The sequence below is a fragment of the Mirounga leonina genome, unplaced genomic scaffold (genome assembly GCF_011800145.1).
Source record: "Mirounga leonina isolate KUSES-001 unplaced genomic scaffold, KU_Mleo_1.0 Mir_129, whole genome shotgun sequence".
NCBI lineage: Eukaryota > Metazoa > Chordata > Mammalia > Carnivora > Phocidae > Mirounga > Mirounga leonina.
In genome coordinates this window covers 22,062,333-22,078,969 of record NW_023270323.1, presented here as the reverse complement: position 1 = coordinate 22,078,969, position 16,637 = coordinate 22,062,333, and the positions used below count along the sequence as shown (strand labels likewise).

At 41.6% G+C, this 16,637-nt stretch overlaps 1 protein-coding gene across 1 annotated transcript; it reads right to left on the bottom strand.

Moving 5' to 3' along the window:
• Positions 1-1,623: 1,623 nt before the first annotated feature.
• Positions 1,624-7,323, bottom strand: LOC118010849 (immunity-related GTPase family M protein-like). The gene is given in 5 exon segments (XM_035005564.1): positions 1,624-2,020; positions 2,023-2,501; positions 3,919-4,058; positions 5,275-5,380; positions 7,316-7,323. Coding segments are annotated over 5 exon segments (831 nt in total). The 3' UTR covers positions 1,624-1,922.
• Positions 7,324-16,637: the final 9,314 nt, after the last annotated feature.

Sequence of the window (16,637 nt, the reverse complement as noted above, 5' to 3'; positions counted from 1 at the left end):
CTTAGCATACTTTTTCTCAGAGCCACATCTGTCTGCCATTCTGTCTGCTGCGCTTCTCTTACCCAAGATCCCTGGAAAATTCCTTCCTTGGCTTAATCCCATTCCACCCTCCTTCTCCTGCCTCATGTCCTCTGGGTTCTTCACTACAAAAGACCAAACAACCCAGAGATGCAGGGAGGGAGAGAAGACCCCGGTGATGAGGAATACAAAAGCAAAAGAAATGTAGATAAAATTACATTTCTAACTCAGCAGCCTGTATACAAGTACTAGAGACAGGCAGAGAAGGACATTCCTTAAAGAACTCACAGCGGCCTTAAAGTTAATGCTTTGCTAGAGGCAAAAAGCAAACTTAGTTTGACAATAGCCAGAGCTCCAGGACCCTGTTAGTCTTTAACATATGAAAATCCTTTTGGAAACTTCCTTTATCTCTAGCCTCCCATGCTCAACCAACTTAAAAGTTTATAACCAATGCTCCTCACAATCCCAGTGCATGCAGCTCTTCCTGCCCAGGGGTCCCGTCCCTGTGCTTTAATAAAAACACCTTTTTCATGGAAAACATCTCAAGAATTCTTTCTTGACCATTGACCACGGGCCCACATCACATCATAGGTTAATCGCATCAGCACATCAGGAAAATACAGAACATTTTTGCCCACCTTCTTGTATGACACATTCTGGAGAGGGGCATTCCCATCTGTTTGATTTATGTTTTTCTCTTCCTGGGATATAGCTAGCTAGCTAGCTACCTAGATGATAGAGGGATAGATAGATCTATTGATAGATCAAACCCAGCAGGAGAAATATGTGTTTATATTTAATATACTTATTATTAAATATATTAATGGTAATATAATTATCTATAAACATTGGTATAGATTTATATTTAAATATACAAAATAAATATTTCTTTTTTTAAATAAAAAACCATTTTTTTATGGTTCTCCATGCCCAGCAAGGAGAAAAATTTAGATCTAGGGTCTGGAATCGTTTCCAATTAGGAGAATTTTCATAGAGTCTATATAGTATGGGTTAACTGTATAAACAGTGAGATCATAGACAGTAAGTTAGTTTCCTTAATGCTGATGCTCAAATTTAGTTTCTTTTGACCAACATAGGAGATAACTTTGGCAAATAACAGAACACAGCAGGTAATTTAAGTGAGCAAACATTTCTGTACAGCAAACATAATCTAACAGGCACTACTTCCTATGACAGGCCCAGCATGAGCCTGTGCCTGTGAAGAGCATGGGACCTCTTGGTGTGGGCCGGGGCGGGGGGCGGGGGGGCGGGGTTAGTGTTTGGTACTTATAATAGTCAGATTTGCTTTTCCATTCAACAATTTTCCAATCCCAGTAAAATGGTCCTTGAGTCCATCCCCTGTGTCTTTTTTGGGGTACAAATGATTTGGGCAATTGCTGAGGACAGCTATAAGGGCAGAGTTTTACAGGGCACCAGACTGGCCTTGGAGAACAGCTAAACACACACTCTCCATCATATTTCCCCAAAGGGAAAATCCCAAAGGATGTTCTCTCCTCTGCCTCCAGATATGCCTCTGTGAGTTCATGGACTGAGAAGTGAGAAGTGAAGGAATAGGGGAAAACCAAGAGGCCTCGGAAAAATGATGCTGACGTTCAGTGATATGGGAATGTCAGAATGAGACTGTATGTCACACTGTGCAATCTTTTCTTCCACCTTTGGATTTCAGCTCATTTAATAAATGAGAAGAAGTAGAACATATTTGGAAATTTGCTGAGATGCAGGTTCAAAAAACGATCTAGTCTGCTCATTTACCTCAAGGAACTTAGAACTGACAAAAGTGGAAGTATTGAGCTGATTGAGAATTCTGAAGGGTACAGCGTGAGGAGAGGACCCCAGATGTCCTGACTTTCCCCAAGAAGGAGTCTGCTGAGTCTGCTCACTTTTCAGATGATGGCTTCTGTCAGGATTTTCTTCAGGATGGTCTTGGTGTCCTCAGCAACTATTTCAAGGAGGTGACCCTGATGCCACCATCTAAGGTGGGGATACTAGTGTTACCTAGGATTGGGATGTAGCTCAGGATTGGATATAAGTAAGAAGCTCTATTACAATTCATGCACGGTAATACCCAGTCCCCTGTGAGGACAGTGTGCAGATCCTGAGACTTTATAATGGCCTTGTACTCCTCCATGGGTTTTCCCATACTCTGCACCACTTCCTGGAGAGATTCATCATCCACACCAAAGAGTGAGCGGGAAGCTTTCAAAAAGTCCCCATCATCTGCATTCTGGAATCCAAAGTTTCCCTGCAAAGACTCTGAGTCTATTTGCCCTTGCAAAGTGATTGCTTTGTCATTAATGACCTCATTATTTTCAGGCAGGTCCTCTAGGAGACCATGGTACCCGATGTCAGACATGTCTCTGTGCAAGCAGTTCCTAAGCTCTGGGAAGTCATGCAATAAGCGGTCAAAGCTGGAGACCAGGAATATGATGGGTTCACACACTCCCTCATTCTGGAGAGTTTCCCTGAAAAATAAATATTTCTATATCTAATCTCTATATCTCTATATAGTTCTCTCTATAGAGGTAGAGATATATAGAATAGATAGAAATAGATATGTATAGAAAGAGAGAGAAATAGACATAGACCTATCAATATAGATATAGAGAGGATCTGCTTCCAAATTCTATTCAACAACCTCTTCTCTCTCTCTCTCTCTCTCTTTCTCTCTCACACACACACACACACACCCACAGCCCTCTGGTACGTGGCCATGACAGGAAATAATACCTCTTGAGATACCATCTCTTTTCCAGCTTAAAGGTGTCAGCCAGCTCTGCAGTCCTGAGCACTCCATTTATGAAATGGCCTTCAGTAGATCATAAAATAAGTTACAAATGTCAATAGAGATTGACCTGAAACTCTTTCCCAGTTCAAATAACTAAGATTCTGGGTGGCTTGGTCTGTCAAGCTTCTGCCTTTCAGCTCAGGTCATGATCCCAGGGTCCTGGGAGCAAGTCCCACATCGGGCACCCTGCTCTGCAAAGAGTCTACTTCTCCTTCTCCTTCTGCCTCTTCCCTGGCTTGTGCACTCTCTCTCTCTCTCATTCACTCTCTCTCTCAAATAAATAGAATCTTAAAAAATATAAATAAATAACTAAGTATTCTGAAAGCCAAATCAAAGTTCCAGAATGGAAAAAAAAAAAAAAGAGAGAGAGAGAGGGAGAGATAAATGAATTTACTTTTTGTGGTATTTATTAGTGATGGTCCAGAGGTGACAAATCCATAATCGTGGCACCTTTAAATATGAAGGGTTAATGAACAGTGTTACTGGAAACCAATCCCCTCAACTTACAGATAACGAAACTGAGCAGACAAGAGAAGTAACATGCCCTGAGCAAGGTCACACAGGTAGTCAGGGGCAAAGCCAAACTCAATTCTAGTCCAGAGTTCTCTTACCTCACAGCTTCAGGCACCCAGTAAAACATTCAATCAAGGTGGTCTTTCTTCTGCCAGTTAGTTCCATCTTATAGAAGCATCCTAAAGGGGATAGGAGTTGTGTCTCCGTATGTGTCATCACAACCCTGCCTGATTAATTAATTAAACAAGGGTTTTCCCCAGAAACACCTCTACCATGAGACCTTGCCCACCCTTTCACTTTCCAAGTCTTGATCCTTCTATATCTAGTTGCCTGTATTATCGTAGAAGCCGACGTGACTCAGATTAAGTTTGGCCAAGCCAAGAACTAAGTGCCAGTTTTAATATCTTTAAAACTTGATTTAAAAATAGTTAAACAGAGAACTTCAAGTGGGCAACACTGATATTTTACATCATCTACTTTTATAACTAACAAAAGTTATAAGCCTGAAACCCAGATGCAGTTGTATATAAATATAAAAACAGAAAGAGTAATCCAAAATTGTCTATTTCACAAAAACCTACCTAAACCGATTATGTTCAGTTATGTCTGTCTCAAAGGAACAATCTCTGGGAAGACCTTTTCCAGACCTAGCTCCACCACCAAGAAGCATGTGACCTTGGACAATCCAATCCTCCAGGACTCGCAGTTTCTTTTCTGTGCCCTAGGAGAAGAGAGGACCAGAGCTGATGATCCCTCAGTTCCCTCCCAGACCTAAAATACTGTGTGGGGTCCTAAACACTCTATACTGAGCAGGAAAAAAAGTGGGACCTTATATGAACTCAAATGCTAAAATGTAAAACTAACTCTGAGCATAATTCTTGAATATTTTAGGGTTCTTTCCTACAGCAAAATAGTTTTTGTGTTGGAAAATCCTCAAATCTATATCCCTTTTATCACAAACAGTGGGTATATATGTCCAAATAGTATGACGGACCACTAGGGAAAAAAAATGTGTGTATCAGAACAACTATCTGCCCTCAGACTCATTGCTTTCCAAAGCAAAGCCCTCAAAGAACTCCATTATTATTTCCTGGGGGTCCCTGTTAACACACAGAATCCTAATCAGCCCCTTCCTTTATATAAAAAAGTCAAAATGTTGGCTGGCCATTTTAACAAGCTCTCCAGGTTAATTTTTTGCACACTAACATTTGAGAACCAATGGCTAGGCCCCAAGGACAATTAATTTACCTTCAAATAGCAAAATTTGAGATCATATATTCTTTCCTGTTTTCAGATCATAATGAATAAAGAAATGAGAAAGAGGAGAGGAAAAGAGAGGGAGGGAGGCAAAGATAGGGATGGGGACAGAAACACAATGTGCTGAGTCAAAATGAGATTTACATAGACCTTGTCCTTCAAAAACTTATGAAGAGAGAAAAGACCCCACAATGATGGAATATGTTAAAGGGACACAGGTGTCAACTGAAAGAGCTCCCATGGCCAGAGCAGAGACAATATAAGCAATAAAATAATTAGTGTTGGATTATAACCCAAAGCATAGAATAAAAATCCATGAATCCATACCAATATAAATAAATGGTGAAAGGACGAAAGAAAGGAAGGAAGAAAGGAAGGATGGAAGGAAGGAAGGGAGGGAGGGAGGGAGGAAAGAAGGAAGAAAGAAAGAAAGAAAGAAAGAAAGAAAGAAAGAAAGAAAGAAAGAAAGAAAGAAAGAAAGAAAGAAGAAAGAAAGAATCTCCCATGCAGAAGAATTTCAAACAATTTGTGCAGACATTCCACCCTCAAGCTGATGGAGTGTAACTTCCCACTCTTTATGTGTGGAAGACTCATAGTGACTTCCTTCTACAAAATACATTATGAAAAAGGTAAAAAAAAAAAAAAAAGTCACTATCACGGAGAAAGCTGACAAACACTACCTCGGCCAGACGATCAAGGTCAACATCAAGACTGATAAACCATGTTGTAGTATGTATCCTTGACATGATATAATAAAAATGGCAGTATACCTCTTTGGTTGTCCTCCTAATAACCCACAATCACAGTCTAATCATGAGAAAAACAATAGACCTTTCCCAACTGAGGGACATCTTACAAAATACCTTTACTCCTAAAAGTATTCCAGGTCATCAACAACAAGGAAAGGCTGAAAAACTGTCCCAACCAAGGAGAGCCTAAGAAAACATGAGGACAAAATGTAGTGTGGTATCCTGGATGGGAACTTGGCAAAAACTAAGGAAATCTGAATAAAGTATGGTCTTTGGTTAATAAGAATATTTTAATATTGGTTCATTAATTATAACAATTTTACCATGCTAATATAAGACGTTAATAATAGGAGAAACTGAGTGTGAGTGCATGAGAATTCTCTGTACTATGTTCACAATTTCCCTATAAATCTCTATTTTGTTCTAAGAAATAAATTTTATTTTTAAAAGTGATTTAAATGAATCAGACTCTAAGTGTGAAGACATTTTAAGAATAGTTTAATTAATTAATTTTTGCCTTATTCTTAAAGAGCTCCTTTAGTAGGAACAAAGTAAGAATTTTATATCAGAAGGCAAGAAAAAAGCTTATGAGCAACTATAATGCCTCCTCAACCTGAAAAGCAGGAAAAGATAATAAATTGCAAAAATCAGATAAAAGTACTTCCTTTATATTAGATACCATATTGCAAGTGCATTTAAAATTAGCAACGCATAACATTTATTTCCTTGACGTTTGTCTTCTAAAGAGTTCACAGTATTTGAGTGTCAATTAACAATGATTCATGTGAAATTTTTATTAAACCAAATTTACTGTGAAATTACTGCCCAGATAATACTTTATTTCGATTTTATTGAGTTCCTTCCTAATCACTGAGCCTTTTAGTCAGAGCTCTCAAGTATAGCAAATGCCTTAGAAAGCCAATTTTTAAGTTATGATTACAATCCCCTAATGGAATCACATATCATTTTCCTTCGCTCAGATATGGGCACACAGTAGGCTCCTGGTAGAAGACTGAATGAATGGATGAAATTGTTCTTTATCATTTCATTCAGCAATTTCTTTCTTCTCTTTGCCCAGTTCATGTACTGATGTTTATCAACATCGACCCAAGAAGGTGAAGGAAGCATTAATGTATTAAATATTCGGTGCATACCTAGCGTGTGCAAGGCGCTAGGAATACCATGCTAGCCAGACATAGATGCGGTCCCTGTCTCCAGTGAAGGCTATGCTGGTGGGAGAGACAGATACTAACCAAATAGTGACATAAAGACAACTGAACAAGATTATAGTCACTACTACAAAGGTAAATACACAGCTTATTACAAGTACCTATAAAAGAAAGCTTAGCCTACGTGGGACCTCAGGGAAGACTACCGGAAGAAGCAATATTTATATTAAGAATTAGAGAAAGGGGAAGGTAAGTGGTGGAAGGAAAATATGATGAGAAAAAGGAATGTTTCTGCCTGCCAATTATAGGGCTTTGGTCAGGTCCCTTGAGTTTAGGCTCTGAACCGATTTCCTTCTCTGTGCAATGGGGACAGTAATAGACTCCCTGTGTCATAGACTTCTAGGAAGCAACGAGTTAGACTTTATTTGTAAAGTGCTTAGCACAGTATCTAGGACATTAGTAAGTACTTAATAAATATTTTCTGGTGGCCATAACAGCCTGGAGCCACACTTCCTGAGTTTGAATCCTGGCTTGGCTGCTTAGCTAGCTGCGTGACCTTGGACAAGACGTTCCCCTGCTGTCGTTCAATTCCCCCATCAGGATAATAATAAGTACCTGCCCATAGGGTTGTTGGAGGATCCCATGAGTTCTTACGTGAGGCATGACACAATTCTTAGTACATAATATGTGCTACATGAGTGTTAGCCTCTGTTAGGAATAAGGAAACCTCGCAACAATCCAATGAGGCGTTTAGAAATTATTCTATGGCTTTAGGGAAATTGAGACTCAAAAAAAATAAGTACCTGTCCATGTTTACTTAGCTAACTAATTCCACAATCTGAAACTCAAACACCCAATTTCTGATTCTAACCTCACTCCATGAGGCCTCCCCAAGCCTGAGTAAAAATTGCCTTCTTGGAATCTCAAGGAAGAACACTTGACATAATAATATGACCATTGGTAATAACATCCCTTGGTTCATTCCAAATCCATAAAGATGTGTCTGGGCTGTGAAGAAATAGATGGGAATTCTTGTCCCTCTGAATGACTTGTGTCAGAATATTTTAACTATAGCACTAAGGAAATTATCCTTATTAACAGGAAATAAGTCTCAGATTTGAATCTGAGCAATAAGATGTGCTGAGGAAAAACACTTTGACTCACTCTTCATCTCTTAAAGAAAATGAGAGCTTTTCTACTCACAAAATAAGTTGTCATGATAGCTGTATGGAATAAGAGTCTCCAGGGTCAAAACGCTGCTGGGAAAATACCACTGCCCAGCTGGGATGCACACACTCCAGGTCTGTCTGATTCCGAATCCCTTGGCCCTTTCTCCACGCCACTCCCACCAACACATGCTGCCCCCAGAGGTCATTTGCAATTGCTCTTTATGAGCCCCTGGAAAAGGGGCAAAGAGTGATAGGAGGGGCTGGTGAAAAGCACTAAAATGCTCAGAAACTTAAGAGTTAGGGATGGCTTAGGCTTCACTTAGTCTATCTCTGACAGGGAGCTGTGTGGTTTACGTTTTCATAGACCCAACAATTTCAGATCTGGGGGGAAAAAAGTCACTAAGGCCAAACAAATCCTTAATATTCAGCCTCATCTTTCTCTTCTCTTTTGGCTCGGTTTCCATGGCAACTCATATTTATTGGGCAATTCTGTGTGTATTCGCTGAAGGCAGGTGATTGCTTTTGCTACAGCCCAGGGCTGGGGGGAAAGGCAATCTGGAGACAGGTCATTTAGAAGAAGGTATCTTGTTTTATTCTGTGGGAACTCTCAGGCTAAATTCTTTAAAAATGACTGAATTAATTTCTTAAACTTTGTGGTAGGTATTATCTGAAAGATGAATTAAACCAAAATCAAATCTGTTACAGGAAGAAGAGGAGGAGGAAGAGGAGGAGAGAGATGAGAGGGTTGGGGGAAGGGAAGGAGGAAGGGAATAAACACAAGTGTGGTGTGTGGATTTCCTCTAATAACACCAGCTCAATTCTTTTTTTTTTTCTTTAAGATTTTATTTATTTATTTGAGAGAGAGAAAGAAAGCATGGGGGGGGGGCAGAGGGAGGAGCAGGGAGAGAGGCAGGCTCCCTGCTGAGCAGGAAGCCCCTCGTGAGCTTGATTCCAGGACCCTGGGACCACGACCTGAGCTGAAGGCAACCGTTTAACAGACTGAGCCACCCAGGCGCCCCAACCAGCTCAATTCTAGCCAGTTTTGCTGCTTGCCTTCATACTCCCTGGGCGTTTTGTCTACATCCACACCTCTCTCATGTTTCTGCATTCAGATTTCTGCTCCTGTCACTGCAGCAAAGCAGAAAAGAGAGGCTGGATGACCTAACAGGGAAGCCACGTGCCGACACGACCATGGCCACTGGACAACAGTGCCACAGATTTAGAAAAGCCACCTTCCCGCTTCTGGCGCTTCCAAATCTCTGCTTCTTGGCCTGAGGGCTTTCTCTATCCTAAGGGAGGATTTCTCTACCTGTGAGCTGGACAGCTCAAAAGTACAGGGGATGTAAGGCCATTCCCAGAGGTAACCCTCTGTCAGTGAAGGGCTGCTGGCTGTGGATAGAGACTCCATCTTAACCCAAACCCTGGTGGAACGCTTCTGAGGGGCATTCTACGTAATTCCTCAAATGGACCCAAGTAGGATTAAGCTCAGCTGTCCACAGAAGTAATTCCCTCACTGCCATGCCCTTCTGGAGCTTCTCTCGCTTCCTGCCGCATTTGCCCCACTTCTTCACTTGTGTACCCCGGAGCTAGTTCCCAAATAGACAGGTGCTCCCAAGCACTCATGTCGAAGTCTGCTTTTAAGTGAGTTGGACCTAAGGTGCTCGGGTATCCCCTTCTTGGCATCAATGTAGCTGGGAAGTAATATTAACAATTAAATTATTAGTAGTATTCATAATTAAAGAAAAGGAAGTTGATATTTCTGAGGGTTGCCACAGCCCCAGTGCCTCTCTCTGGTTCCATCAGAGAAATAGAACCTCCCCATGCAGAGGAGTTTTACTGCAGGGAATTAGAGGCCTATACAACCATTGGAAGAGCTGGGGAATCTAAAGTCAGGAGAGCTATGGCTAGAAGCATGTGATTCCCCGGAATGCACCTGAAAAACTCTGCAAACCTTATGTCTGTCGTCTGGCCAGACATCGGCTTACAACTCCCACCAGAGAAAGACATTTGCAAATTTTGTGCACGTTGGAAGAATCTCATCTGGAACTGTAAGAGGAAAGGGCTCCTGGAAAACAGGATCCCAGGTGTCTGCCCTGCAATGCAGAGGGGAGTATAGAAAAGGAGGTGGGAATGCTGAGATTACAGCAGATAATCCGGCACACACAGGTAGAATGCACTGGAAGCCTGACCTCGAGCAGTACTGGATAAACACTGGCCAATTCTTGTTATTCATTTTCTTCTTTCCCAGACTCCATGAGGACCACTGAATATCATATCATTTGATATAATCTAATCATGCAGAGAGGTGCCAGGTCCACCATTTAAATCAGAGACTTCTATAACAATAAGTCTGTACTAAACTTATATACCCCATTGCCTTGACTTGTCCAATGCCCTGAGCTAGGCTTTCAGCCAAGTATTTATAAAAAACACCTTAGCCTTTACAAAACCTCTTTTGAATCAGCAATCGTTTTCACCACCTTACCCCACGACGGCCTCTATGACCACTAATACCTGAACCTGGCTCTTCTTACCAGGTGCTTTATTTGAGTCCAATCACTGTGTTAAGTACACAGTTGTGTGAAGACCTTCAAGAGCCGACTCTTAGACAAACGTTACTCTGAATGGGCCCCATGCACGTGGGTTAAAAAGACAACTTCCGGGCGCCTGGGTGGCTCAGTTGGTTAAGCGACTGCCTTCGGCTCAGGTCATGATCCTGGAGTCCTGGGATCGAGTCCCGCATCGGGCTCCCTGCTCGGCAGGGAGTCTGCTTCTTCCTCTGACCCTCCTCCCTCTCATGCTGTCTCTCATTCTCTCTCTCTCAAATAAATAAATAAAATCTTTAAGGGCGCCTGGGTGGCTCAGTCAGTTAAGCGTATGCCTTCGGCTCAGGTCATGATCCCAGGGTCCTGGGATCGAGCCCCACATCGGGCTCCCTGCTCTGCGGGGAGCCTGCTTCTCCCTCTCCCACTCCCCCTGCTTGTGTTCCCTCTCTTGCTGTATCTCTCTCTGTTAAATAAATAAATAAAATCTTTAAAAAAAAAATCTTTAAAAAAGAAAAGAAAAGACAACTTCCTCTATTATGTAGAGAAGAGATCATTGTTCTGACTGGTTGAAACCTGACTTTTTCTTAGCTTCATCCCTGTGGCAGATGCTGCCACCGGTCACCCACTCCTGCTTATTTCCTTCCTCTTTCCCCTTGGGTTTCTTTACAATGCACTTTCTTTATTCTCCCCCCATCTCTGGTCACCTGCCTCAGAATTCAGCCTCTGAGGTCAGCAGAACACACAGCAGGAGGGCGGGAGGATGCCCCCCAGACAACACGGGCCACCTGCCAGAACAATCCAAGGACCCACACGAGACCGAAGTCCCCTTCCTCACCTCCTGCCCACCACCTTAGTGAGAGAAACAGGAGGAGATGGAGGGCCTTTGAGAGCTTGAGCTTTGTATTCGGAGGGGTCCAGGAAATTTCTGGATGGAGCTCTTTACATTACTCAGCTGGGCTAAATTTAAACCAGATTGGACATTTAATTAGTTTGTTTTCTCACTTACTAGCATATAAGCATTCAGGAGAGAAAAACTAATTAGTAATGAACCAAATTAATTTATTGGATTTTTTTCTGAACAACCAATTTGGAGCGTGAATGGCATTTTTTCTACTAAAACACTCAAATTTGCATTTCTTTTCAAGGATTTCACAGCACCTCTGAGAGCTAAGACTGCCACTCCATATTCATAGCTTCGGAAATACCAATCACTTGTGATTTTACATCTTGGCAAAATCTGTAAGCTCAGCCCTGGTGTATAATTTATATATTGCATCCACCAGCAAGACACCTTAGCTGAGATGTCCTATAAGCAATCTGAAACTCAGTGAACGCAAGGTGGAACCTGTCTCCCTAACTTCAGCACTAGTCTCACTTAGCCCTTGCTGTCACGAACGGGGCATTTCTACAGCCCAGTCTCCCTTGCTCACAGAATCAAAGGCACCTCTGTCTCCTCCCTTTCTCATCTGTCCCCAACTGCTTCTTTTTTTTTTTTTTTAAGATTTTATTTATTTATCTGACAGAGAGAGACACAGCGAGAGAGGGAACACAAGCAGGGGGAGTGGGAGAGGGAGAAGCAGGCTTCCTGCTGAGCAGGGAGCCTGATGCAGGGCTCCATCCCAGGACCCTGGGATCACAACCCAAGCAGAAGGCAGATGCTTAATGACTGAGCCACCCAGGCGCCCCTCCCCAACTGCTTCTAATGTCAAATCTAATGCCAAGTGGATCTTGGTTTCACCCCTATCTCTCCATTCCCACGTTTACATTATTACTGCACCTCAAGCAACTGTACATCAACATGCAAGCTTCTCTTCATGACCCCAGCATCTATACTCTTCAGTCCATCTCCAACACTCTTGGACGATGCTTCCTGAAGCTGTTATTTCATGATGTCTTTCTCCTGCTTGAGGCAAGTCTTTTTCTTGACCTGGACTTGCCTTGAACTTCAGGTCTACATTCCCCATTGTTTGCTGGCTCTTCTACAAAGATGTTCTCAGAGTCCTCAATTTTTTTAAGCAGAAGTCGCCCTGTGGACTACCTATCCCCAAGCCTCCACCCCTGCCTCCTCCTCCTCAATCCAGATTTCAACTAAACACAACAAGAGATGCCTGATCATGAGTGTGGAGCTCTCAGTCCTCTCTGCCTCTTCCTTCTCTCACATCCCCAAATTCAACAGATCACGAGATCATGTTGATTCTCTTACCAAAATGCCCTTAATATTTATACCTCCGTATTCTAGCTCCAGGCATTTCTCCTGTCCTTCAACTCTCAACTTTCCAATTTACCCTTCACAATGCCTGCAGAATCATCTTCCTAAATGATATATTTTACTGTGTCACTTGCTTGCCCAAAACGTTTTGTCCTTCCCATCCAGTAAAGTCCAAGAATTTTTAGCATGACATGGCAGGTGCTGTATTATCTTGTCCCGTCCCTACCCAACAGCCTCCTCTTCAACGCTCCATGCTCCACTCTCCCACACTAAGGTTGTCAGACTTAGCAAATAAATACAGAATGCCCACCTTGATAGCATGTTTGGAAATACTTATACAAAAAATGTTATTTTTTGTTTATCTGAAATTCAAATTTGACTGGGTGTCTTTCACTTATCTCACAACACCTTCTCCAAATGTGCCCTCATTTATAAACCCATGTGATCTCGTCCGTAATGGTTGTTCTCTTCAAGGGGAATTCTTTCCTCTGCTCTCTCACTTATTGATCTCCCATCCATTCCATAGATCTCTTACCCATAGAAGACATCCAGCTCCTCTACCTCTTGGGGCATAGACCTCATCTGCAGTGAGGTAAACCCAAGACCTCTCTCTCCCTTTTTCCTAAGGTGCTTTCTCTATTATTTTTTAAGATTTATTTATTTATTTGAGAGAAAGAGTGCATGCAGGGGAGAGGGGGAAGGGCCGAGGGGGAGAGAGAGAGAGAATCTTATGCAGACTCCTTGCTGAGCACAGAGTCTGACTCAGGGCTCAATCTCACCACACTGAGATCACCATAAGGTGCTCTTTATTAAAGAGAGAAATCTTTGTGACGTAACTCAAGGGATACAGGTGGGAGGCAGAAATGCTTGTCTAGAATGATAATGCCAAGTTGTTCATTTTCAAAAATAGCATAAAAATTTCATAATAATAGGGACTCATTTCTTTGGGAGGGGCATGGTAGAGAATAAATTCTTCTAGTGACCAAATTTGCTTATTTAGATACTTAATAGAGAAATAGCAGAAATCCTCCTTCTTTCTCCACCTTGCCTGAGGAGGGGGTAGGAAAGAAGCCAGCAGACCCTGAGATGAAGCCCATCCTTTCTTGTGAAAAGACACAGGCAGGGTGCCTGGGTGGCTCAGTCGGTTAAGCGACTGCCTTCGGCTCAGGTCATGATCCTGGAGTCCCAGGATCGAGTCCCGCATCGGGCTCCCTGCTCAGCGGGGAGTCTGCTTCTCCCTCTGACCCTCCTCCCTCTCGTGCTCTCTGTCTCTCATTCTCTCTCGCAAATAAATAAATAAAATCTTTTAAAAAAAAAAAAAGAAAAAAAAAGAAAAGACACAGGCATTCTATGGCTAAGGCTGCTAAACTTGTGAGACCCCAGAAGGACCTGAGGACACTGAGATCTGATCAAGGAGGAATGGGATCCAGGGACAGGAAGGAGAGAGCAGACTTGAGGGAGAATACTGGGAGGGGAAGTAGAGAGGAAGACCTTAGGGACAGGAAGACCCTCTGAAGTCCTGGGATGGGCCCGATTGAGGCCAACTTCCTCCCTACCTGTTCTTAGCTTGAACAGTCCGGAGATAATTGCTGAAATCTCTTCAGGATGGAATGGGTCTGCAATATAGTTAGTATACATTCACTTTCAGGCAAAGTAGGTGAATGTCCTCCATCTCCTGGTCACAGGCTGGCCAGCCACCTCTTCAAGGTGGGCTGCTGAGCTTACTCAGAGCATCTCCACACAGACAGTGGAAAAGGGTTAGTTTGGTCTCAGCTTGAACCTCCCAATGGAGTGTCTACACTTGCCTACCACATCCCACTCATTCTTCTAGGCTGAGATTAATGTCACCTTTTCTGAGTTCCCTAACCACCACAATCCCTAGTACACACTAGCAAGGTATTCTTTGTACATGTAAAACTCTGATCCTCTCTACTAGAGAACAAAATTCATGGAGACATGGGCTAAGTCTAGTCCATTCATCCTTTTATCTTGAGCACTTGGCACTATGCTATACATATAGTAAATGTTGAATATTCATTGGGCAAATGAATGAATTTAATCTGATTTTTCTTATAGCTATTTGTGTGTCTGTCTTTTCTCCTACTTGAAAAATACGCTGTCTCTTGTTCTCTTCACCCTCCCTGCACTTAGGACACTTTTGTGTGTGTGCCCATTATCAGCTTTTGATAGTATTTAAACAATTGAATTAGGATCTGAAAATGATGAGTTTGATTTTAAACATATAACTGATGTCACAGGAGGTGATAATATTACCATGAAAAAAATACAAGATGCTGCTCTACAAGTGTAATGTTCAATGTATTGGAAAAGCTTATAACACTGATACTCCTCTATGGTTTCTACAAAATGCTACTTCTTAGTTCTCATGAACATCTGCCTAGTCCATGCCTGAATGGTCCAAAATTTTGGATTGGTGGGGTTTAAATTAATGAAGTTCCATTGAATTCAAGAGACTTAGGCAATGTGGAATTAATTTTAATTATAAAAAAAATCCTTAAAATTACATCAGTTTGTACAAATTTTACTAATTTGTAAAGCCAGATTCTTCCCAGGTTGTTTACCTCTTCATATCTTTTGTGGTTTAAAAAATTATTTGGCCCCACCAAATTAAACACGCTCCACTAAGAGCATGATATGCGTATGTTAAGTTAGTGTGGGCGCCATATTGCTCAATCAATATGTGTTTTATTACATAATAAAGTCCTTTTCTCTTATTTTCAGACATTTTAACTTAAGAAAAAATAACTAAGCCTGACAAACTTGGCTGAAAGGTTGAATTTTAAAAACAAACAAACAAAAAATGAATCAGCTGGTTGCTACAGAATTTTCTCATTTGTCTTCTGGCTCAGTTTTTAAACTGAAACTTTAAAAAAGTTTCTGGAAACTTTTTAAAATGTTTCAAAGATTTGTCAACCCTAGTCTTAGTAATCATTTATTTAGCCAGTTGGCAGAGTCCAGAACAACACATTTTTCTCTCTTTCCATTTGAAAGGTAGATAATTTCAGTGTACTTTTCTTTCAAGATTTGAGATACCAAAGTTAAGAGGCAGATGACAAGGATTTCCTAGTAGTATGATTTGGCAGCTTCCTGAGCCTTAGATTTTTCGTCAGGGAAATGGGTATCATAATTATTACTGGGCAAGCACACTGTGGACAGCAGTCCTGACAGGTTACTCCCAGTCCCCGACTCAAGCTATTTTTAACACTTTCCATGATGGTCAGTGTTTGAGGAGTGAAGTCCAACCCCTCTCCAAAAATAACAAACTTATCTCAGCACCATTTCAAAAGTATTAGGCCTTGAGGTATTTTCACCAGCATTGTAATAATTCTTCTTTAATTTTTCTCATTGGGTATTTTCAAGGAGGGGAAGAGGAAGAATCTGGGGAGAGAAATGAAGCAGTTTCATAGGGTCAGTCCCTGAATTGGAATTCTTCACCTCACCATGGCTCATGGCTTGTTCAGACAAGAGTAGAAAGACACGCCTCTACAGAGGGATCATGAATCCTGAAAAATATAGAAGCCTTCACTGCATCAGGGCACTGACTTAACTTCAGAAAAGACTTCCTTGTTTTTTATAACAGTATTTTGAGAACATCATCACCATTGTCACTATTATTATTGATCATACTAATAATAACTAACATTAAGTGAACACTGACCTGAAGAGTATTTAAAACATTGCAGGTGCTGAGCTAAGCATTTTGCTTGCATTATGTCATCAAATCCTCTCAGCCCACCCTATTTATTGTTTATTTTCACCCTGCTGCTGAGAACATTCATAGGGTGAAGCAATCTGCCGAGGGCCTCACTGTAAGTGAGATACCTAGGAGTGAAGCCCGGGTTTGTCTGAACAAAAATCCTGTGCTTGTAACCTTTGCATTTTAACAGTTCAGAAGCAAGTTTCCCCCATCCCTATGCCATTGAGAGAATGATCAGGAGCACTGGTTTGGTTAAGAGTTCAGATATTTTGAAGTTCAGAGTTAGGAAGAAGAAGGGTGGAGGTCCAGTACCCAAGACAAGATTATCTTCAAGAGTAAAATAAATAAGAACAAACCAACCTGGGAATGCAGGCTGGTGCAGCCACTCTGGAAAACAGTATGGAGGTTCTTCAAAAAGTTGAAAATAGAACTACCATACAACCCAGCAATTGCACACTGGGTATTTACCCCAAAGATACAAAT